Source organism: Pleurodeles waltl, chromosome 7, assembly GCF_031143425.1.
Source record: "Pleurodeles waltl isolate 20211129_DDA chromosome 7, aPleWal1.hap1.20221129, whole genome shotgun sequence".
In the NCBI taxonomy this organism is placed as follows: domain Eukaryota; kingdom Metazoa; phylum Chordata; class Amphibia; order Caudata; family Salamandridae; genus Pleurodeles; species Pleurodeles waltl.
Window position 1 is genome coordinate 928961758 of NC_090446.1, and position 20397 is coordinate 928982154.

General features: G+C 42.7%; 1 protein-coding gene across 5 annotated transcripts in view; it reads left to right on the forward strand.

Annotated features, from left to right (window-relative positions):
- GRIA1 (glutamate ionotropic receptor AMPA type subunit 1) overlaps positions 1-20397 on the forward strand; it is a 401004-nt gene that overhangs the window by 195387 nt on the left and 185220 nt on the right. For 3 of the 5 annotated variants that reach the window (XR_011194162.1, XM_069199601.1, XM_069199600.1), the window contains exons 3-4: positions 6797-7036; positions 16775-16959. Coding sequence is in view for 4 of the 5 variants with exons in the window: in XM_069199601.1 (XP_069055702.1) it covers positions 6797-7036; positions 16775-16959 (425 nt within the window). In the remaining variant the exon portion in view is untranslated. Of the gene's footprint in view, positions 1-6796; positions 7037-16774; positions 16963-20397 lie in introns of all 5 variants that reach the window. The other 2 variants (XM_069199598.1, XM_069199597.1) reach the window with 1 other exon arrangement.

Genomic DNA, 20397 nt, shown 5'->3' on the forward strand with positions numbered 1-20397 from the left:
GAGCATTTGCAATGCTCGCTTGTTCGAGTTAGTGCTATTAGCGTTGTAAATTTGTAACTGGACTTTTCTTGCCACATAAATTAAAACTGAAAACTAAAACAGTTGACGTAAGCAAGCCGATTCCCAGCACCAGTGCCGCCATAAGCATGAGAGCGAAGGTGAGACAGAGAAGGAAAGAGAAGTTTGCTCGCAGTCAAATGTATCGGCAAACGTGCAATTATCCATGTAACAGGGTCGGTGTCCCGGGCTGTAACAAACCCACCCCAAGGTGGGACAAACATAAAGCTTTTACCAGTGATAACAATAGATTTTTGAAAGGCAAGCCCATGAACGAGCGATAATGATGGGCATGCAGTGGGCGTGGTTAAAAGCCCACAGATAGATTACAACAGGTCAACGCGCTTGTGCACTCGACCTAGAAACAGACGTTGTAACTAATATGTTACATTCATATATAATACATATTGCAAAGTTTTTCCAAGAGCTGTGACTGCAAAGCAGGCACACCATGAAGTTGTGACAGCCCTTCCTATGATAAAGTGACATTGTTGCACATTACCTCTGTTAAATATTCCCTCATTTGTTTTTAGGACTTGTTCCCTTCTTTCGGGGAGTAAAGGAAGGGCAGCTTGGGTGCCCACTGCTGGTTGGTGAGTGCTATCTTAGAGAGTGCATTATTTCCTCGGTCTTTTGTAGGGACTATAACACAGGCTGGAAAGGCGTCCTGCGGGACATGGTGGCATCTCAACTAGAAGATACATATGATTTGAACCCCACCAATAAATCTGTAAACCTGACTTCCGTGCACTACTTGCCTTCAGTCTGTTTCCCCTCTGGATTCTTCCCAGACAGACCTGCCACTTTGCACAGGCAGTTAAATAGATGTTTCTACAGCACAATGTCAGCATGCAGCTCCCTGCAATCTTGACAAATTTAAATGAATGTTCTCTGAAATTATTGTGCAAATCAGTATGAACTAAGGCCTTCACCTCCAGGTGTTTAAATTAATATTCTGAAAGACCAGTCCTGAATTTATTGAATACATCTCAAGAACCCAGATGAAGGGAGTTTATGAGCACTTGCTTGTTTCTTTTGATAGTACAGGGTTTGGCTGGGATTAGCAATGGTGTAAGGAACACCCCACAGCCCCCACACTCATTGGGATCTCCCAGTCTTCAGTTCGTCTGTGCTGTAAATGTGTGTCTCTATCAAAGGCAACTGCTGTGAGCAGCTGGTTCTGAGCTGACACTATGCAGACCCAGGACTGAAGAGAAACAAAATAGTTAATTTGTTTCTCTTTCAGGCAGAGTCTAAAAGGCCCATTTCCAGCGTGGGTAGGGCCCCGTCAGAGATAGGGTCTTTCATAGATCACTGCTCACCTGAGAGGGAAAGAGGTAGCACTGGATTGACCAGGGCAGTAACATGGGCCCCTGAGCCCTTGGGGTGCAGGAGGCTACCTAGCCCTTCAGGGCCACCGGTCCTTCAGGGGCCCCCATTGTACACCAAGGCCCATCAACATCTATGATGGGAGACTCAGGGACCTCTCTTCACATTCCGCAAGGAGGGTCCCATCATTTTATGTAACCCCACTAGAGATTAGACAGTAATAACTGGTGTTATGATCACTGCCAACAGTTAGAAACTGGAGAGCATGTCTTGATGTGATGTAAAACCTTGACCGAGATGTGAAAAATATATATTAATCCGAATTTGAAGTGGAAGAAGGGCTGGGATGATTGAAGTCAACTGAACTAGAAGATGAATGACACTGATATGAAGATTGTTATGGATGTAAATGTGTTTCGATGAATTTGTAAACCATACATCACAAATTTGCATCTTTTTTAGTAAACTCTTTACATTTGCTCTCTATGATTGGCTTGGAAAGTCTGTAATGATTTGCTTTGGCATCATTAATAAACATATCTTAAATGACTGATCTTTTCTATCGTAGAGGGACTAAACGGATTGTTAACACTGAATAGGTTTACTTCCATGATTTGCATTACAGCTGCTTATCCATCTGCTTTTCCATGCATGTAGAAATAATGTAAATGCTGGTTCTATGGTCTGGTGCATTGTAATGCACATTTTTTTGCCTGGTACCCTTTAGATGTCCCTTCAAGGTGTATTTTGTGTTTTCTAGTAATGAACTAAATTAAATATTACTAATAATGTATGCCAGGTGTGGTCCTCATCATGCATTCCCACTGGGAAGGCACATCCTTTGTGCCAGCGAATGAATCGTATCAGTTATAGTCATTACTTATGTCATCACTTGCCGCTGATCATTTACACCCATTAATACTTACCGTTTAAACCATGAGGCGCGTATTATTTGTGCAATGAGGTGCTTATTATTTGTGCCATGAGGATGCTCATTTTTTGAACCGTGAATGATACTCATTATTCATTCCTCAAGAGCTGCTCATTATCAGTGCGAGAGGGTGATGCTAAGTATTCGAAGGGATTTTAGGAAATCCCAGTTTAGACGTTTCCTAGGAGATGGGTGATGTGAGGGAGCTGCCTTACCTAATGGACTCCTGGTTAGATTTCAAAGAATGCAGATTCCAAATTTAGGAGAAAGCAGCCCAAGAATATGAATTTAGAATTTTTTTTTTTTGTAATATTCAATCAACGTTTCATATGATGATGATGATAGGGCTTAGGCACACTAGTATTTAGGACTTAATTTTGCAGTGATATGTAGAGGACTTAATTGTCTAGTGGTAGGGAGAACGATGCATTTCAAACTATGTTATGTTACATTACATTATGTTACGCATGGTATGTTGTGCTACGATATGTAATCATTTGTATAGTGCACTTCAACAGTCTGTGTGCCGCTACAGTACTCTTTCAGAATGGTTCTGGGATTTTCACTGACTACAATGTCATAGTCGTTTTGTTTCTGTATCGCTTACTAATAGCTCATATTGGTTAGTGTGCCATTGCAATGAGATTAAGGACTGGTGTTGCCTTAGGAGCCCAAGGGATGGTATTTCCGCCCAGTGATAAGTAGGCAGCATCTAAGACTGGGCCATAATAAGGACAACGTGGTCGCCAACCTCATTGACATTCACAGTGGGTTTAGAAGCGATCCTGATTATGTAAAGGTATTTAATGGTATGTGAATACTTACACCATGTTTTTATTGGTTGCACAATCGAGAATGGAGCTCAGTATTTTGAGTAGAGCATAAAATAGAGCAAACTGAATTTACTCCATTCTGCAGTGTTTGCTTAATAAGTATTGACAAAAATTAAACATTTGTCCACATTTAACATGTTTGAAGCAAACATATTCTACTGTTCCCTGTTACAAAAGCAACTTACACAGAGCAGAATCAGCTTATCTACTTTTTGCAACCAGCGCAAACTTTACACAATCTGCACCTCCAATGTTTAGGTAAGAGAAAAAAGAGTGGTATTTATCCCCAGTGCTGTTTACAGAACGTCTCTTACAATAAGAGGTAAAAGGGAAGTAAATAAATTAACGCTATTTAGGCTAGAATAGGGGTTGATAGCAAAAGCAAGGAGGGTTGCATTAAGTCAGGTGCAGCTTGTGGTGTATTTTGAGTTCGTGTTACTTTGAAAGCAACTGCTCAGCTTCAACTCTGTTGAGTAAAAAAAAAGATTTACACTTGTCCTGATGATTTTTGTTCAGCTCATAAAAATACTAGAGCTGAAATCAGTGTGCTTATTGACAGGCTGTTATGTTCTTTTCTGTTTGATGGCCATGTGTATGTTTGTTTTGGTTGGGTTTTTTATCCATTGTGTTTTGACAACATTTAACAAGTTGTTTTTTTTAATTGACACTATTTTCTTTTTTCCTGGTGGAGGCCTATAAATAACAGCAGAGAGTCAGCAGTGCGGCAACAGTTTCCACATAGGCAAAAACTTCACATGAAAAGTGATTTTAAAATGGGTCGTGCTCGATCAGCCGAGAGCAAATCTCTCCGGGGAGTGTGGCACTTCGGGGCGATGCATCACAGTGTCAAATAACACCGATAAAGAACACACCACAATTTTTTTTATTGGCCATTAGCTGTCTTTCCCCCTTCATTCCTTTTGAACTATTGATGGGAGAGATAGGAATGAAGGATGGCGCCGTGTCATCAGAAACACCACGTTCTAGTCTAATTTCCCTTCTACAAACAATTGTAAATTCGAACTGTGGTCCAGTTGAAGAAACAAAGCTGCATGATCCAGATTGAGCAATCTTCGTTAAGCCCACATGCAAGAAACTTAACTTTATTCGAAGACTAAGCTTCCAGTTCCAAAATCACAGCATGCTGGAAACTGTTATTTCACCCAAGTAAACCCTCCATAATCTCTCTTGCAGTTTTCCTCGCTCTCACTTTACTTTCTACGCACACAGTGTTCACGTTATAACTGGAGCCTGATCAATCGCAGAAGCTGTATGTGAAATGTACTAACAGCACAACACTGATTCCGAGCATGATCTACCAGTACTGTAATCCTGGCCAAACCGCTACTTCCGGGTTCCTATGGTGCAGCATAGTAGTGAGTGTGCAAAGTGCTTCAAAGTCTTGTCAGGCGTAGTAGAGCTTTGAAAATAACTATACGATGGGGGATGGGAGTGGCTGCTGGTCGTGGGTGTTGAGAGCGGTCATCTAAGTAGCTGATCACTGATCATCCTTACTCGGTCATCCGAAACTCCAGAGTGCCAAATAAAAGAGGAGTCACTCTTTATTTAGATTGCCCCTCCCCACCCATCTGTTAATTTTAAGGTAAATCTAGTGTGCAGAGTCAAACATTACATCCCTCTCATCCTCTTCTAAAATAAACATTATCATAAGGAGAGGGCCAACTGCAACCTGCAAATGTGTCAAAAAGACAGAAAATTAAAAATGAGGCTGAAAATGACAGTCAGGATGAAACGTGCATCCGCAGTGACACAGTGCACCACCAGTACACCAATAACAGTACATTAGTGTTCCACTATATAGACACACTAGTACATCGACGCTTGCCACTACATTGACTGTGTCATTGATATAACACTTCACAGGCCCCAAATACATCAACACTGTTAGGGCTTGTACTAGGAGTAGGGTGATTTAGGTCCAGGTGAAGTTTGAGTAATTTCCCTTGTAGGAACTATGCAAAACTCCCATAAAATTACGCAGAACTATGTGACACTACACAAAATTCTGATTTTACATTTTACATTTTTATTATTTTTAGCAAAGATGCATCGTTGCATTCAATTTTGATGCAAGGACCCATTTCACACTAAAGAAAAGTGCAGAATCTCATATGACGTTGGTGTTCGGTTCAATCACATTGTTCCCATGCTGCTGTTAACAGGATGTTTACGTAAACGCAAACTCAATTCTGTGACATGTCACAGTGACATAATCTTAGGCATTTCTTGTAACAAGCATAATATGAAGTATTGGAAATTATACATAAACGAAATTGTGACAGGGCCTCGTGTACATTTTTGGATTAACACTATTGATGGGGCCAGTCTTGAGTTTCGATTAGAATTAGATGTGGGGGTTATAGGCAGCCATAGGAGTAGCCTAGGGGGTAATGGTAAGATTAGTTTTAAGGCTGTGGCACGGTTTAAGGTTAGGGTGGCAGCTGGGATCACATTAAAGGGTAGGGTATATACATTGCTAAGGAGAAGTTCATGTTTTTGTCAGGGAAATCACTAGAGTTAAAGTTAGTTTTCAGGTGAGGTTAAGGGATGGGATTAGGGAGAGGTGTAGGTCAATCTTAAGGTACAGGTTACTGTTTTAGTTAGGTTTAGTATTAATGCCATGGGTACTTTTGAGACTACTATTCGAGTTAATAATAGAGTGATGTTGATGTAGTGGCCAGCTGCAGTATGTGCATATTGTGTCACTGCAGAGGGATGTCAGGTGCTTTATCTGTGAAAATAAAGAACAGCATGGGCCCAAATTGTAAAAAGAAGCCCACGAGCACTGCTTCTGAAGGATGGAGTTGACGAATATCTAGGCTGTCTATTTCACCTCATGGCTCGTCCATCCACCAACATATGCTCCCTGTTCATATATCACACTCCAGTAGGTTTGGTTCCACCCCTGCTACCTCCTTTGCCTCTCTCTTTTCCATCGCTCTCTTCCTCCTTCTTTCGTTCTTTTCTCTCTCTTGTTCTAGAGCAAAATCTGATGATTAAAAATAAGTCCTGGTCCTCAAAATTGAGTGCCGGCAGGCCCCTCCTGTAGCCACCGGCTCAAGTTAAGCACTGTGTATGTCTTGGTAGTGGAGTCTCTAGTGGCAAGTGAATGTAAGGGCATTCAAGATTTAACATCTAAGCACATTGCTAGCAATGGATAGAGCTTGTTTAATAGCAGCTCTCTTTTCGATGTTGTGTCCTTTAAATAGAGATAGAGAGCGAGAGATAGTGTGTGTGTGTGTCACATGCTGTGTGTGGGTACTTGACTGACTTCAACAGCCCTCACAGTAATGCAGAGTGCATGAGGGGATGTGGACCCCAAGGTGTTTTTACTCTAAGGTGCAGTGTGATCCCTGTTGTTCTATTTGTTTCTGGTCTTTTCGAAAGAGTCACTTGGACTTGATGTTCTAACAGCAGTGTACTGTGTGGCGCGTATCATAGATCCGATGTGGCCCGCCTGCAGCAACGTTTGTAAGCTTTGGCGCCATGTTTGTATCACACAGTGTGGGTGAGCGGGCACCAGAGACACACGATGTCCTGTCGCTAGAGACAGTTTACCTGTGGGGGTGCGGGTTCACAAAGCTGCCTTCCTCATTCGTACTCATCTTCTCTCTCTCTCCCACAGTCTGCTCGCAGTTCTCCAAGGGCGTCTATGCGATCTTCGGCTTCTACGACCGGAAGACCGTGAACATGCTTACGTCCTTCTGCGGGGCTCTGCATGTCTGCTTCATCACCCCCAGCTTCCCCGTCGATGCCTCTAACCAGTTTGTCCTGCAGCTGCGGCCGGAGCTGCAGGATGCCCTCATCAGCGTCATTGAGCACTACAAGTGGAAGAAGTTTGTGTACATCTACGACGCAGACCGAGGTAACATGGCGTTGTCAGCACTGGAGTAAGATCTCACAGGTTCTACATATTTAACCACTACATGCATTGTCTATGTGCTTTGAAGACCATTTATCGGTTTAAATGGCTAATGTGCACAGCGCCCTCTCTACCTTAACCCAACAATGCTCTGACACCAGAGGTGTGCCATGTTGTGAGAAACCGTTCTTCTAATACTAGACCTGTCTCTCAAGGGCACAAACACTCTTCAGCGACCCCTTGTGGCCAGGAAGAGTAATTTAGATTCAAACAGTTCTTAATTGTAAATAAAAACATGCTGGTGCCCAAAGCTCTCCTGTGAAATACGCAGCTGCTACAATTAAATATGCGATCATGGAATACTGAGGCAGCGTAATCCTGAAGCCATATTGGGCCTCTTTAATCCATTTACAGCCACCCCCGACCCTTCAACTCACTACTGCAGTTTTCTCTCTTTGTGATGCTTTTCTCTTCCTTAGTCTTTTCCATATGTGTCTTTTGCTTCCAGTAAATGCTTGAAGCAGAAAAATAAGTGCCGGTCTTCAAAAATAAGTGCTGGTCCTCAAAAACAAGTGCTGATGTCCCGCAACGGAAACCACGGGCTCAAATTAAGCACTGGTTTCAAATCCACAGCTATTTGTTGATGTATTGGTGTGATTTGCACCTTTCCAGACAAACCACTGTGTGTCAACACTACACTAATAGTTATATACTCTCAGTGACACCACAGCAATTGGCATTCGGTGATGTACCACTAGTAGTCACTGTTGCACTATTGTCTGGCTGTACCCTCCATGTCTTCAGCTAAACCCATGTTCTAAGAGCCTGCTAGGTGCTACAGCTTCACAGTGGGTTCAGTTCCAGTCAGGAACTGAACGATCTTCTGCTTGTTCCCAACTTTCAGTGACTTAGAGGCATTTTTCTGATGTCTCAGAGACCTTTGCAAGTGCCATACCTTCATGTGCATCAATCACCTCTACAGTAGTGCATGTATCATATATGCTAACAGACCCGATTCAGGCAAGAGACTCCCGATTTTTTAAGCCTGAAAAAGATTTATTTTACCTGCTTTGCGACTAAAATGTCCTCCACTTCAATGTAAGTCAGTGGTAAAGATAACTTCTCTCGATTTGCTTTTGAAATCTCTCTCATTTAAGTTACAGAATGTTGGAATGTATGGTGTATGCTCTTACATTCCCGAACTTCACCTAGTCATACAGTAATGCATTCTTATATATGCACGTTTGTCTGTCACTGGTAACCCCAGGTGTCACCAAAAAATACCACTTTGACTCAAGTACCACTTTGACTTAAGTACCAGTCGCTTAAATTCGGCCCATTTTGCACCTGGGCTTGTCATACCGTAACTGGGCCCTGGGTGTCAGTAATGCACTGCGACGACTTTCTACCCACCAAGACCTGAGCACATTTCATGCAGTCTCCTTCGGGTCACATCCGCGCCAGTTTCTTGTCTTTATTTTTTATTCTATTGCATTTCATTTCATGAGGAAAAACACATTGAAGGTCATATTTAAGTCTGAGTTAATTAAAACGTGCAAAAGTCTTTCGCGGCCCAGAAAGATGAAACAGCGAAAGGAAAAGTCAATGAGCAGCTCTGCGATAATTGGAGATGTGCGAGCATAAATACTGAGGTACTTGTGAATAATCACATTTCCAGCCCTTGCTCTCCTACCCGCGACAGAAAATATTAAAGGGGAAAGGCAATGCTTTAGTACAAATATTATCTCAAATATGTGTAAACATCAGGTGCGTCTAGTGCGTTAGACCTAGCAAACGGTGCAGAGTGCGCTATAAAAATGTCAAACATTGTACTGTGTATATATAAGCGTAATTACGTGACATGGAGTAATAGCGTAATTTCAGTAATTTTGGATAACAAGAGAAACGTGAAATTACTGTAATTACGCGAAATTATGCCTCCCCAGGCCCTGGCGCCAATTTGACAGTGCAACTGCGCGTGTTGCACACAGCACTTAACCAACACCATCACATATCACAGAGCAAGTGTGTCACATAAGTGTCAGAACAGCCGACCTGGAGACAACTGTGTCTGTGACACTTCAGACTCAGCAAGCACACATCCCTCCACTTCACCACAGCCAAGGTAGACACAAGTATACCAAAAGTTCAGCATTACCAGGGGCTGCATTTATAGCACGGAGTTGCTTTTTCTAGACCCATGGGTGGCTTTGGAAGTCGGTGTATGTCATGAGTAATCGACAGCACTGCAGCATGGAATGACAACCAATTCATGGGGCACAACCTGGAAACATTAGCTGCGCACCAAGCTTAGACCTAGGCACTGTGGTGGATAGGCTAGTGCTTTGTTCAGCAGACCTGCTTTACTGCTTGTTCAGGTAAATTTTCAGGCATGGTTGGTCAGTCAGATCATCCCTGGAAAGTGGAGTTAGGGTGACAGCCATGATACCCATTTGTTACTGACTCAGGTTGCTGTAACATCATACCAGAGAAGGAAACGTGATTTCCCAATTGTCCAATCTTCAAAGCTCTCATGTCCGGTGTCAGCCTGGCTGCTCAAGCAGGGTCTTCATAGTAGGCAAATCCCCATAAGATGCTACTCAGTCTTGATCTTTCCCAAATCCTGAGCAGCACTCTGCTTCCCTTCAGCAGTTCAGTGGGCACCTTAATAATCAGAAGAATTGTGGAACTCTCGAGTCTATAGCCCTAATGAGAGGGACACTGATAGATACATCCCACAGGCCAGGTGTCTGTTGCACAGTGCCAGGTCCAGTTCAGGACAGAGTCCCACAGTTCGGCCAGAGGAGCAGCTCTGACAGGGCCATTGTTATCCTACGATAGTCTAGCACCCTAGATCTCCCGGAGTGCGGCGTGCTGGAAGCCTGTAGGAATGAAGACTCGAGGGGAGATCTGGACACAACGCACAGGTTACAGAGTCACATAGGGCCAGATGTAGCAAAGGTTTTTACCTATTCTGTGTCTATGGAAAAAAGTGTTCGTACATATGGCCCATAGTGCCTTGGAGACTCACTAACAATGCCCAGATGCCCACACTGAGAGTGGAATGTTGAATCTGTTTCGATACCCAGAATGTGATAATTAAGTTACAGCAGTTTTAAAATCCTGAATCACATTTGCACACGTTTTTATGCATTTGTGCAGTGCCAATGCCACTGTGTTGCTTTACCCACAGCGGTATTGTGATGTGTTTTACTTCATATGTAATGCATCCATGCTTTCCAAATGTGATATTAGCGTTTCATTCATAATAAATGTTTGGTGATCTAATTACTAGGCATTATTGCACTTTGTTAGTCTAAACGAAGGTTTGAGCCCCAGGCAATTCTTAACTTCTTATTATGTTATTGTCTGACATAAGTCAAAGTCTGCCTGAAGTCAAATTCAACCAAAGATGGCTAAAATCTATTTTTCTCCTCCTGGCCTGGACAAGATGACTGTATGTGTACGCATTACAATCACAACCCTATTTGCCCACGAGGACCAGGGTGAATATACTCAAAAATAAGAATTATCCTGTGGAACCTTCTTCTGTGATTCCAAAGTATGCTGCATACCTAAATCATTCATATCTAATTGAATAGTCATAAAAAAGAGTACATAAAATATTTCTCTTGATAAACACTAATGGATTTTTTCAATGATCCCAGTGCGTATGCGAGTCCTCCAGTGGTGAGGTTCACACTGTAGAGGGGCGCGGGCAGGTGACACTCTGGCGGCCTGGACACCCTTCTGTGTAGCAAGTGTGCTGACATAAACACGGGCCCAGCTCAGTGCTATTGCTGGTGCGAAAGACCACGAGGGTCCCGCCAAGATTTATTTTATATCCCCCTCTCCGGACACCGTACCGCGTCACGGAGCGGGGCAACAGACATAGAAGAGCCCAAGTGGCTCTCTACACACACCACTGACGGATTCACAGACAAAGACATGAACACATATTAACTTGTACAAACGTATGTGACCAGGCCAATTTGTGGGGATTGATCACGATCAAGGACATGAATTGTGGCTGACGGTACATACCTGATGGTTCTACACGGATTTATGAGAAATTGGAAGTGATTTTATGGAGACTCCCTGATGCTCACAATAGTTGTGGTACTAGAGTGGGATGACTTTGGTCCTGATGAGACCGGAACAATAATTACGGATTAAAACATTGATACCCCTCCCTCGGCTGGTCTTGTCTTTAAATTATGCACAGGATATTGCATATGACTAGATATAACCTCTACTGAGAGTACAGGCAATTATATGAGGGCCTAGGAATTGTATAAAGTGTCTGTAAAAGTGTCATGGTTTCTATGTTTGTCACTTGATACTGTGTCCTCTGCACTATCATTGTATTGTACATACTCACTGGAATCCTTGAAAAGTATATTAGGGTTTACCAAGATAAATGTGCTCTGAACTTTTTTTGATGAATATTCAATTAGATATGAATGGTTGATGCATACAGCATGCCTCAGAATCATAAGACAAGGTTGAGGAAATATTTCCTGGAGCCACATAATTCAAATTCCCCAGGGAAACTGGTAAATTGGCTTAGTCTTGTGATAGGACTAAAGACACCAAAAACCGAAAATGGCTGTACATTTGGAACCGCTGGGTGCAGTTCAATAGAAATGAGCTAGGGGGTGCTTTTAGAACCCATACAGCTTTGGGAATTATTTCTAGAAACTTAGGTGCTAAACAGACAGCAACAGTAGACCCAGTCTATCCTCATGATGGTGGGTATTTGGGTTGTCTCCATTCCACAGCAACAAATTTTGTAAAACCAATATGGATTAATCTAAATTCACAAAGGGGACTCCCTGATCATAGGCTAGGAGTTGCGGTGCAGGAGCTTCACTCAACTCTTTGGGCTTAGAGGGAATCCCTTGTGTGACCCCGGCACACCCACGAAGCAGGCAGGCACAAGACTGGTTGGAGGCTAAAACTCGTACTAGCAGGATAGCTGGTGATGGGTAAAAGGGACTTCACCTCTTTAATTGGTTTCTCATTGATACAGAGGAGCATACTCACCAAGCACAGTCATTGCTCTTGGGTATCAGTTCACCTGCATTTTGCTGTGAGTGTGGCGACTTCCACTCTCTCTTGTGAGGTGTGTTTGGTAGAGAGTAAAGGAACTCTTTACCCTTAAGCATATCCTAGTGCGGCTTGGGGTCCCCTCTTGGCTAGGGCTTTCAAATAGGACCTGAGCCGACAGTAGCAAATATTCAAGAAGAGCGTCGGGGTTGGTCCTCAGCCTTGAGAAGATAGGCAGCATGAGGGTCTGATCTAGGATGGACTGATCATTTATTCAAGCACTGTTCACTGTACCTTTTAGACTTGCTGTAGGAGAGTTCTAGGGTATGTGCCATGGTGAAAGTGGGTGGTCTATTAGGTTAAAGGCAGGGCATTAGGCACCAGTCAATCAAGGCAATTATATCTTTCATAGTTTTCATTCAGAAAAGCGATGGATTCAAGAATCACAGTCCAGAAATGTTGGTGCTGGTAAGATTAGGGAATAGAAACGTATCATGTGACAGTACATAGGCCTCTTATTTCACTTCATGGGCCTCTTGGACCAGTACAAAACACTTCTGCACCAGCATCAATTTCCCCTCAGCCAATCATAGGCATCGACTGCATAGTGATTCTAAATCTAAGAATGCCTGCATGATCATCTGGCCAAGGAAATTGACAAACTTGTTTTGCACCTATGTGTTTTAATGGATGTGTTGCTTGCTGGATGTATTAGTTGGTAGCTTGTGTGTGCAGTATATATAGCTATATATAGGTACTGTGCACGTGCAATGTGCAGGAACTGGTAGTGGTCGTTGCTGGTGCATACTCAGAGAGTGTCAATACCTGGCGCATGTCACACACGCCTTATGAATATACTGATGACATCTGTTCCATGAACAAGCACTCATGAGGTACATGAATGGTAAATCCTCAAGTACTGTATCTGCCTAGTGCATAAACTGGTAGGTTATTTTCATGGATCAGGCACTCATGGAGTCTTTGCCTGGTTCACACAGAGATACTGCATATTCCATGTGTGTCTGATGTATATACTTTCTATGAGTGGCACACAATCCACTCCATGTCTGCTACCTTAACTTAGGTAGTATCTTCCACCACTTGCCTTGTGTTGCCAGCACTTGAGTGAGGGATCTGGGAGGAGGATAGAAGCCTTGTTATCATCCATGTCAACCAATTCACATATTGCTGCCTATCTTTGTCATTCTGGACTCCAGGATCAGTCACGACTGCTGTCTGCCCAACTCCATCATTACAAACAAACATTGCCACATTAATAGGTACCCACTAAGCAGTGCTTAACTTGTGCTTGTTGTTTCCGGGGCGGAGCATCGGCACTTATTTTTGAGGGCCTGCAATTATTCTTCTGCTTTAAGCTTTTACTGCGAGCAAAAGACACATATGGTAACGACGGAGGAAGAGATAAACGAAAAAGCGTCACAATGGGAGAAAGCAGAAAGCTGCACGAGCAAGCTGAATGGGCCGGGGGTGGCTGTTAATTGATTGGAGAGGCCTGAGATGGTTTCAGGATTACGCTGCCTCAGTATTCAGCATTTGCACATTTAATTGCAGCCGCCGTGTGTTTAAGAGGAGGGCATTTGGCACCAGCACATTTTTATTTACAAATTAAGCACTGCCACCAAGGGCCTAGACTCATATTTGCTAGTGTAGAATCCCTGGTCCTGTGGAAGAAATATAGGTGTTGGCACCATAGGCCTTAATGCAAGTACAGATATTGGGCCCCTGTCCCCTGGTTTGGTAATAAAGAATAGTCACTAAAGTAGGCCCCTCACAACCTTGGACCGTGGTGCCCATTGATAACTCCTCCTCCGCCCCTTCGGTTGTTAGATTCGTTCAATTTTGTAGACTCCTCTCTCTTGACATCACTTTCTGCAGCACATGTGGCTACATGGCTTATGTGGACTAATCCAATTTCGGGGAGCACAGTAACTCTTTGGAATGATGCCTATGGGAATGTTTGTCTTCATGTGGGGGCGTTAAATGGCTGCTTAGTGTCGCTCACAGGCTTCACCGGTGAAGCTCCGCAGCCGTCAACAGTAAGAATTCTGAGAGTCTTGTTTTTCATCGCAATCACGGCAGCAACTCAGAAATGGCATCTGCACATAAAAACGTAGAACAAATCTTCATGTATTTCGCACTGTGGCCCCTGTTACATTGCAACGCCACTGTGCAAATCGTCCTGACCTAGGCTAATTCTAAATTATCTTAAATGATTACAGCTTGTTCTGTCTATCTATCTATCTATCTATCTATCTATCTATCTATCTATCTATCTATCTATCTATCTCTCTCTCTCTCTCTATATATATATATATATATATATATATATACACATCTGTGTTATTCTTTCAGGCCCACACTGGTCCTACATCATATCAACAGTCCTAAACAAGCACTTCCTAAACGCACGGTGGTCCAATTTAAGGCCAATGCCGTGTAGATATTGGTTGTTGGCTAGCAATCAAACAGGCATGGAAACTTCAGTTCGTGTTGAGTTTCATATAATATCCCTCACATTTTAAAAAGCCCTCCTTTATGGCTACGTGCATGTAGGGATATTTTTATGGTGTCTACACATATAAACATAAGAATCTGTGTTCTTTTTGTTATTGTATTCAAGTCCCTGCGGGGACAGCTCAAGCGTTTGTATTCAGGACATTGTGATAGTGCAAGAAGTGGTGATAAAAAGTGTATAAAAAGTAAGATGGATATCACTACTCACATACCGGAAACCTGTGAATTATAAGCCCAGAGTAAATTAATGCATTGTAGTGTATCTTGGTGAGTGTGTAGGTGGACTGTGGGTTATCAGTGACGGTCTCGTCTCCCATGTTCCTTACATCTCGGGGTTTTTTGTCAAACATCATCGACCACGTGTATTGTTTCTACTCATGGCCTTCTTTAGGGCAGCTTCAATTACAATAATTGAATGTAGGTGTAGGCAATTCAGACCTCACCATTCCTTAATAACGCTGTCTCTGTAAAAATAATGCGGGTATTGATACTTAGCAGGAGGGAAAGGCTTAAGATATAGCCGAGCGAACAAAGGAGGCTAAATAAATCACCTACCCTGCATTCCTGGGATAGGTGTGAACAATAAATGTTCAGGGGCGGCTCCTCCATTAGGGTGGAGTGCCGCCCCCCCACACACACCCATCCCCCTGCCAGCAGCTGCAAACCTTTTACCAAAAAACGATAATAAGCTGTGTTTATTATAGTTTTTTGGTAAAAGAGTTGAGGCCACAGGCTTTGACGAGCGCTGAGGGGGAGCGCACAGCATTCTCCCTCAGTGCACATGTATGTTTGGCCGGCCATCTCGGGCCAGTCAAACACACATGCACAGTAGGCTCTCTCCAGACCAGCAACACAGTTGCTGGGCTGGAGAGAGCATGCACAGGCTCCCAGTCTGTAAATGTTACACTGTAAATATTAGAGAAAAATGCATTGAATTTTGGATAGTGGTTAATGCAACGTATGCTCTAAATAATGATCGGAGAGAAGTGCTTCATTGAGAAATAGAATGTGACACTTTCGACAAATATGTTAGAAAATATGTGAAAATATAATTATGGAAAGGCCTGAATGTCCTATGCTAGGGCTCACATGTAGTCTGCACAATGTTAATGTGGAATGAGGATAGAAAACTATACATCATACACCTAGCCTAGAACCAAACTGACCTACAATTTTTTTAACCAAAAGGTATTTTTGTTGCCCTAGAAACATAGCATTTTCGGGTAATGCCCCTCTACTGATTGCTTTTAACCTCCAATAAGAGCATAGTGGATGTTGTGCTTTTTCTGTAAGCCTTCCCAACTCTGGAAGAGCCTAAAATATGCCCATGGATAATCAGCAATTATCATCTTTTCCTAAAGCAACCAAGGCTTTTATATTTCCAGCCAATTCGCTGCTTGTGATGCCTGCTACACTTCTTCCTTTCAGTGGTAAAGGCAATGAACCTTGTACCCAACAAATCTTGTATAACATCATATCAGAGACAATGAACTGGTGGGGTGCAGATGATGAATTTGACTGACATCTTGCTTTGTTGGGAGGGATAAGCCACAAACCTTCATGTCTCCTTAACTGTGTGATAGGTAAATTATATTTTACCATTGCTCTTTATTTGTGGAAATGTGTCTGATTGTAGTTTTGATTAAGGGGCTAGACAATTTGGCACCCACCGGGGATCCCAGAGCAATGTATTTCCTTGTTGTGAGTAACAAACCCATGCTCTCATGTAATGGTGCAGAACTCCTAAAGGGGGCAGATGACTGTTATTCAAACACCACAGAAAAATAGTGTCAGCATGATACAGAGGGGACTCCCTGAGAAAGGTCACAACATCGGAAGACACACATTTACTATGCTATTACTTCACAGGGCAAAGTACTTGCTGCTTCAAGGTTCCTGGAGCAGCTTACAGTAGAAGGAATTAGTGTGGGGGGGTGTCAGGGGACCCCAATTCTTATTCTCCACACAAAACAATAGATACAATCACACGTCCGTGGGCACTGGCAGCAAATCAGCACCTCACCGTCATCAGTACTGACTGCTAGATGGCAGGAGCCTGCAGAGTCACTGAGCATATTTTGCCTGAGCAACCTATTATTTTGCACTATGCCACAGGTTATAGCTTGGTTTCTTGTTCTCCTGTCTCTCCTGTAACAGGCCTGACTGTCCTACAGAAGGTGCTTGACACCGCAGCAGAGAAGAATTGGCAGGTGACAGCCGTCAACATCCAGACAACCACCGAAGAGGGCTACCGGCTGCTGTTCCAGGACCTGGACAAGAGCAAGGACCGGCAGGTGGTCATCGACTGTGAATCGGACCGACTGAACGCAATACTAACCCAGGTAGTGTTAACCATCAGTTGCAAGATGTGGGACTTTCACCTCTTGACATTGATCATCCAGATTTAAGGGCAGCAGCAGCAAGCTCAACATCTACTCCTAGAAAGCCTCAATGTTTGCATTTACTGCTCCTGCGGCTGCCACCATTGCTCCTTTCTACCTGTTAGGGGAAAAAATAAAGTTAATACCCTCTAATAAAGACACCACATGGCCTAGATGAGATGTTTAATTCCCAGCTGCTGCCACATGACTCACACCAGAGACGCTCAGCCCCTTCACTGCAAGAGGAAATCTGGAGTTTGTTGTTCTACAAATGCACCACAGTAGTGTCAGCTAACTGCACCAAGACAGTGAAACAAAAGCGTCTGTATGCAAGAGCAAACATACATCTCAATCAACATTTCAGACAAAGCCTGGTTCACTTTGTGAGATCTTTGATACATTGGGTTAGATACAGTGATTCCTCAAATGAATTTCACACACAAGATGCATTATCAATAAATATTTCATTTGAAAGAGTCATCTGCCGCCCACCCACCCTTCCTGCACTCACACACCCAAGAACGACTTTTTTAATATAATTGTATTAATGTGTTATAGATTCTTCAGTTGAGTAAGATCAGCAAATTCTTACACTGGATTTAGCCAAGTTCTAAGGGGGCTTAAGAATGGGGCTGCCCTTTCACTCCTTTCCACACAAACAGCATTTCAGAGAAAGCTAAGTCTGAGTACTTATCTACGTATGTTTTAGGGAAAAAGGTCAAGACCAAGATTTTGCAATTTTAAAGTTTCATGGTCTGGCTCCACCTGCATAACAATACACAACACTGGACTGCAAAGGTTCTGTGCTTGACTGAGGACAGAAATCCTCCTATTTGACCAGGGCTAGTTTTAGCACTAGTGGCGTCGGTTGAAAAAATGTACGTTGGTGCCTCCCAATGACCACCTCCGCCATTGATTCCTTCACTACCACCCTTTAAAAGTGCCCCTGAAGTCTCCATCACCACTCTCTCAGATGCATTTAATTTGTTTTATAGTGCCACTCATACCTGTGTAGGGTGTCAAAGCACTTTATATCACACACACATTGCACAGAGACAATCAATCATGTGTGTAAATCAATATATAGGAAATGTTACATAAGGCAGAGAACTACAAGGTGTAGGAGTCACATGTGATCCCTGATGTCATCACTCATACCTGTGTAGGGTGTCAAAGCACTTTACATCACACACTGCACAGAGACAATCAATCATGTGTGTAAATCAATGTATAGGAAATGTTACATAAGGCAGAGAACTACAAGGTGCAGGAGTCACATGTCATCCATACCGGTAGGCAACATAGCTTAAGAGGGCTTGGTGTGGAGAATCACAAATTCAGAATTAAAATCGTGACAACATGATTGGTGGTTCTCTTTAATAATAATTGATTTCTATCCAAATGAACCCTTTTTTAGGATCATTATGATAATGAAAAAACTGGGGAAAAATCATAATGCTCTAATCTATACTTGCAGTTTGTATGCAGCTCTTTGGTGACAGATAACAGCTCCCTCTTATATTTTAGGATTTTAAAGTAGAAACTGCAAGTAGCAAAAAGATCTCTCTGACAACAGCAGTAACCAACTGAACTATCTATATTATCTGCACTATGTGATCTGCATGATACACATTCTTTGCAATAGGCATATTAACCCCCTGCGCTACCTTATCTTCCACTAGACAAAGCTCCTGATCTCTCGCCCGGAAGAACATTAATCGCCGGAGTAATCATGACAATGTTATGTTGCCTGAAAAATACTGGAGGCAAGGAACATGGCATCAGGGACTTTTAAACCATAATATACTTGCAAACACAACGCCTCCATCTAAAACCAGCACCTGGTGAGGTGGCACTGGTCGCACCTCCACAGAGCACCTGTATTTGACTTCCCTGTTACTTTCAAAAGACAGTGGGTAAGATCCACGAAGTGAATAGTGAATCTGCACTTCCATATTTACATTTGGGTGCAAGCGTAGGTTTCCTGTTTTCTAAGATTCACAACCATTCAGAGGAACATGAATGGAAAGCTGCTCCCGCACAGGTTTCCATGAGGATTCTAGGAAAGATCATCTGCCATTCCCATTGAGATCGTATTGCTGCTTCCATAACAGAGAACTGCAAACAGGGGTAATAGGACCCCCTTTACAAATGCACATGTTTTTTATCTGCTAGGAAAATATGTTTCCTCTTGGAGCACCTCCCTATACTTCACCCTCACCAAATGTGGGGTGATATATTCTTCTTCTATGCAGAAAAACTGATTGCTGGAGTAAAAATCATACAGTTTCAGTGGTGAAAAAGGGAATAAGAGGGATATGCTAATGTTCACAAACATATATGGTTTTGGATGTTCACAAACATCTAGGTCGACCATACATCCAGAACGACCACTTTTCCATTCCATGAGTGGGATTTAGGGTACAGAGAACTTCACACTTGTGGGACAGATCTCTAAAATAAATACGGGGTTACACCTGCCGGGCGTTTCTTTGTGAATTCCTGGCTGGTGTGAAACTCGTAAATTAGTTGTAAACTTACATTTGTGGCAGAATTTAGCTTTATGAATATTACCAAGAGAGTGCATGCACTGTGTATTGCTGCAAAAGCTGAGCATGATCTTGGAATTCCTCAGACTGTTCATATTGGAGTACACAAAGCCCACACACATATTTAATGTATTTATCTGTTTACTTATTTATTGTTTTCTATAGCGCGGACTAGAATCCAGAGGGTGAAAGATACAGGTCATTGGTGTGGTACTACTTATAATATTGAGACATCAGTTGAAGGTTTGGTATAATACTATAAACAACTTGCAAAACATTAACCCCTTAGCTGCTGGGCCTTTCCCCCCCCAGTGCTGAGCCCTTTTTTGGCTATTTGGGGTAGTTCGCGCTTAGGGCTTCATAACTTTTTGTCCACATCAGCTAACCACGCCAAATTTGAGTCCTTTTTTTCCAACATCCTAGGGATTCTAATGGTACCCAGAGTTGGTGGTTTCCCCTGGAGGAGACCAAGAAAATAGCCAAAATACAGTGAAAATTTTGTTTTTTCCAAAAAAATGGGGAAAAAGAGCTGCCGAAGAAGGCTTGTGGTTTTTTCCCTGAAAATGCCATCAACCAAGGGTTTCTGGTGCTGAAATCACTATCTTCCCACCTTTCAGGAACGGGCAGACTTGAATCAGAAAACCGAATTTTTCAACACAAATTTGGCATTTTACTGGGACATACCCCATTTCTACTATATTTGGTGCTTTCAGCCTTCTTCCAGTTAGTGACAGGAATGGGTGTGAAACCAATGCTGGATCCCGGAATGCTAAACATTTCTGAAAACTAGACAAAATTCTGAATTCAGCAAGGGGTCATTTGTGTAGATCCTACAAGGTTTTCCTACAGA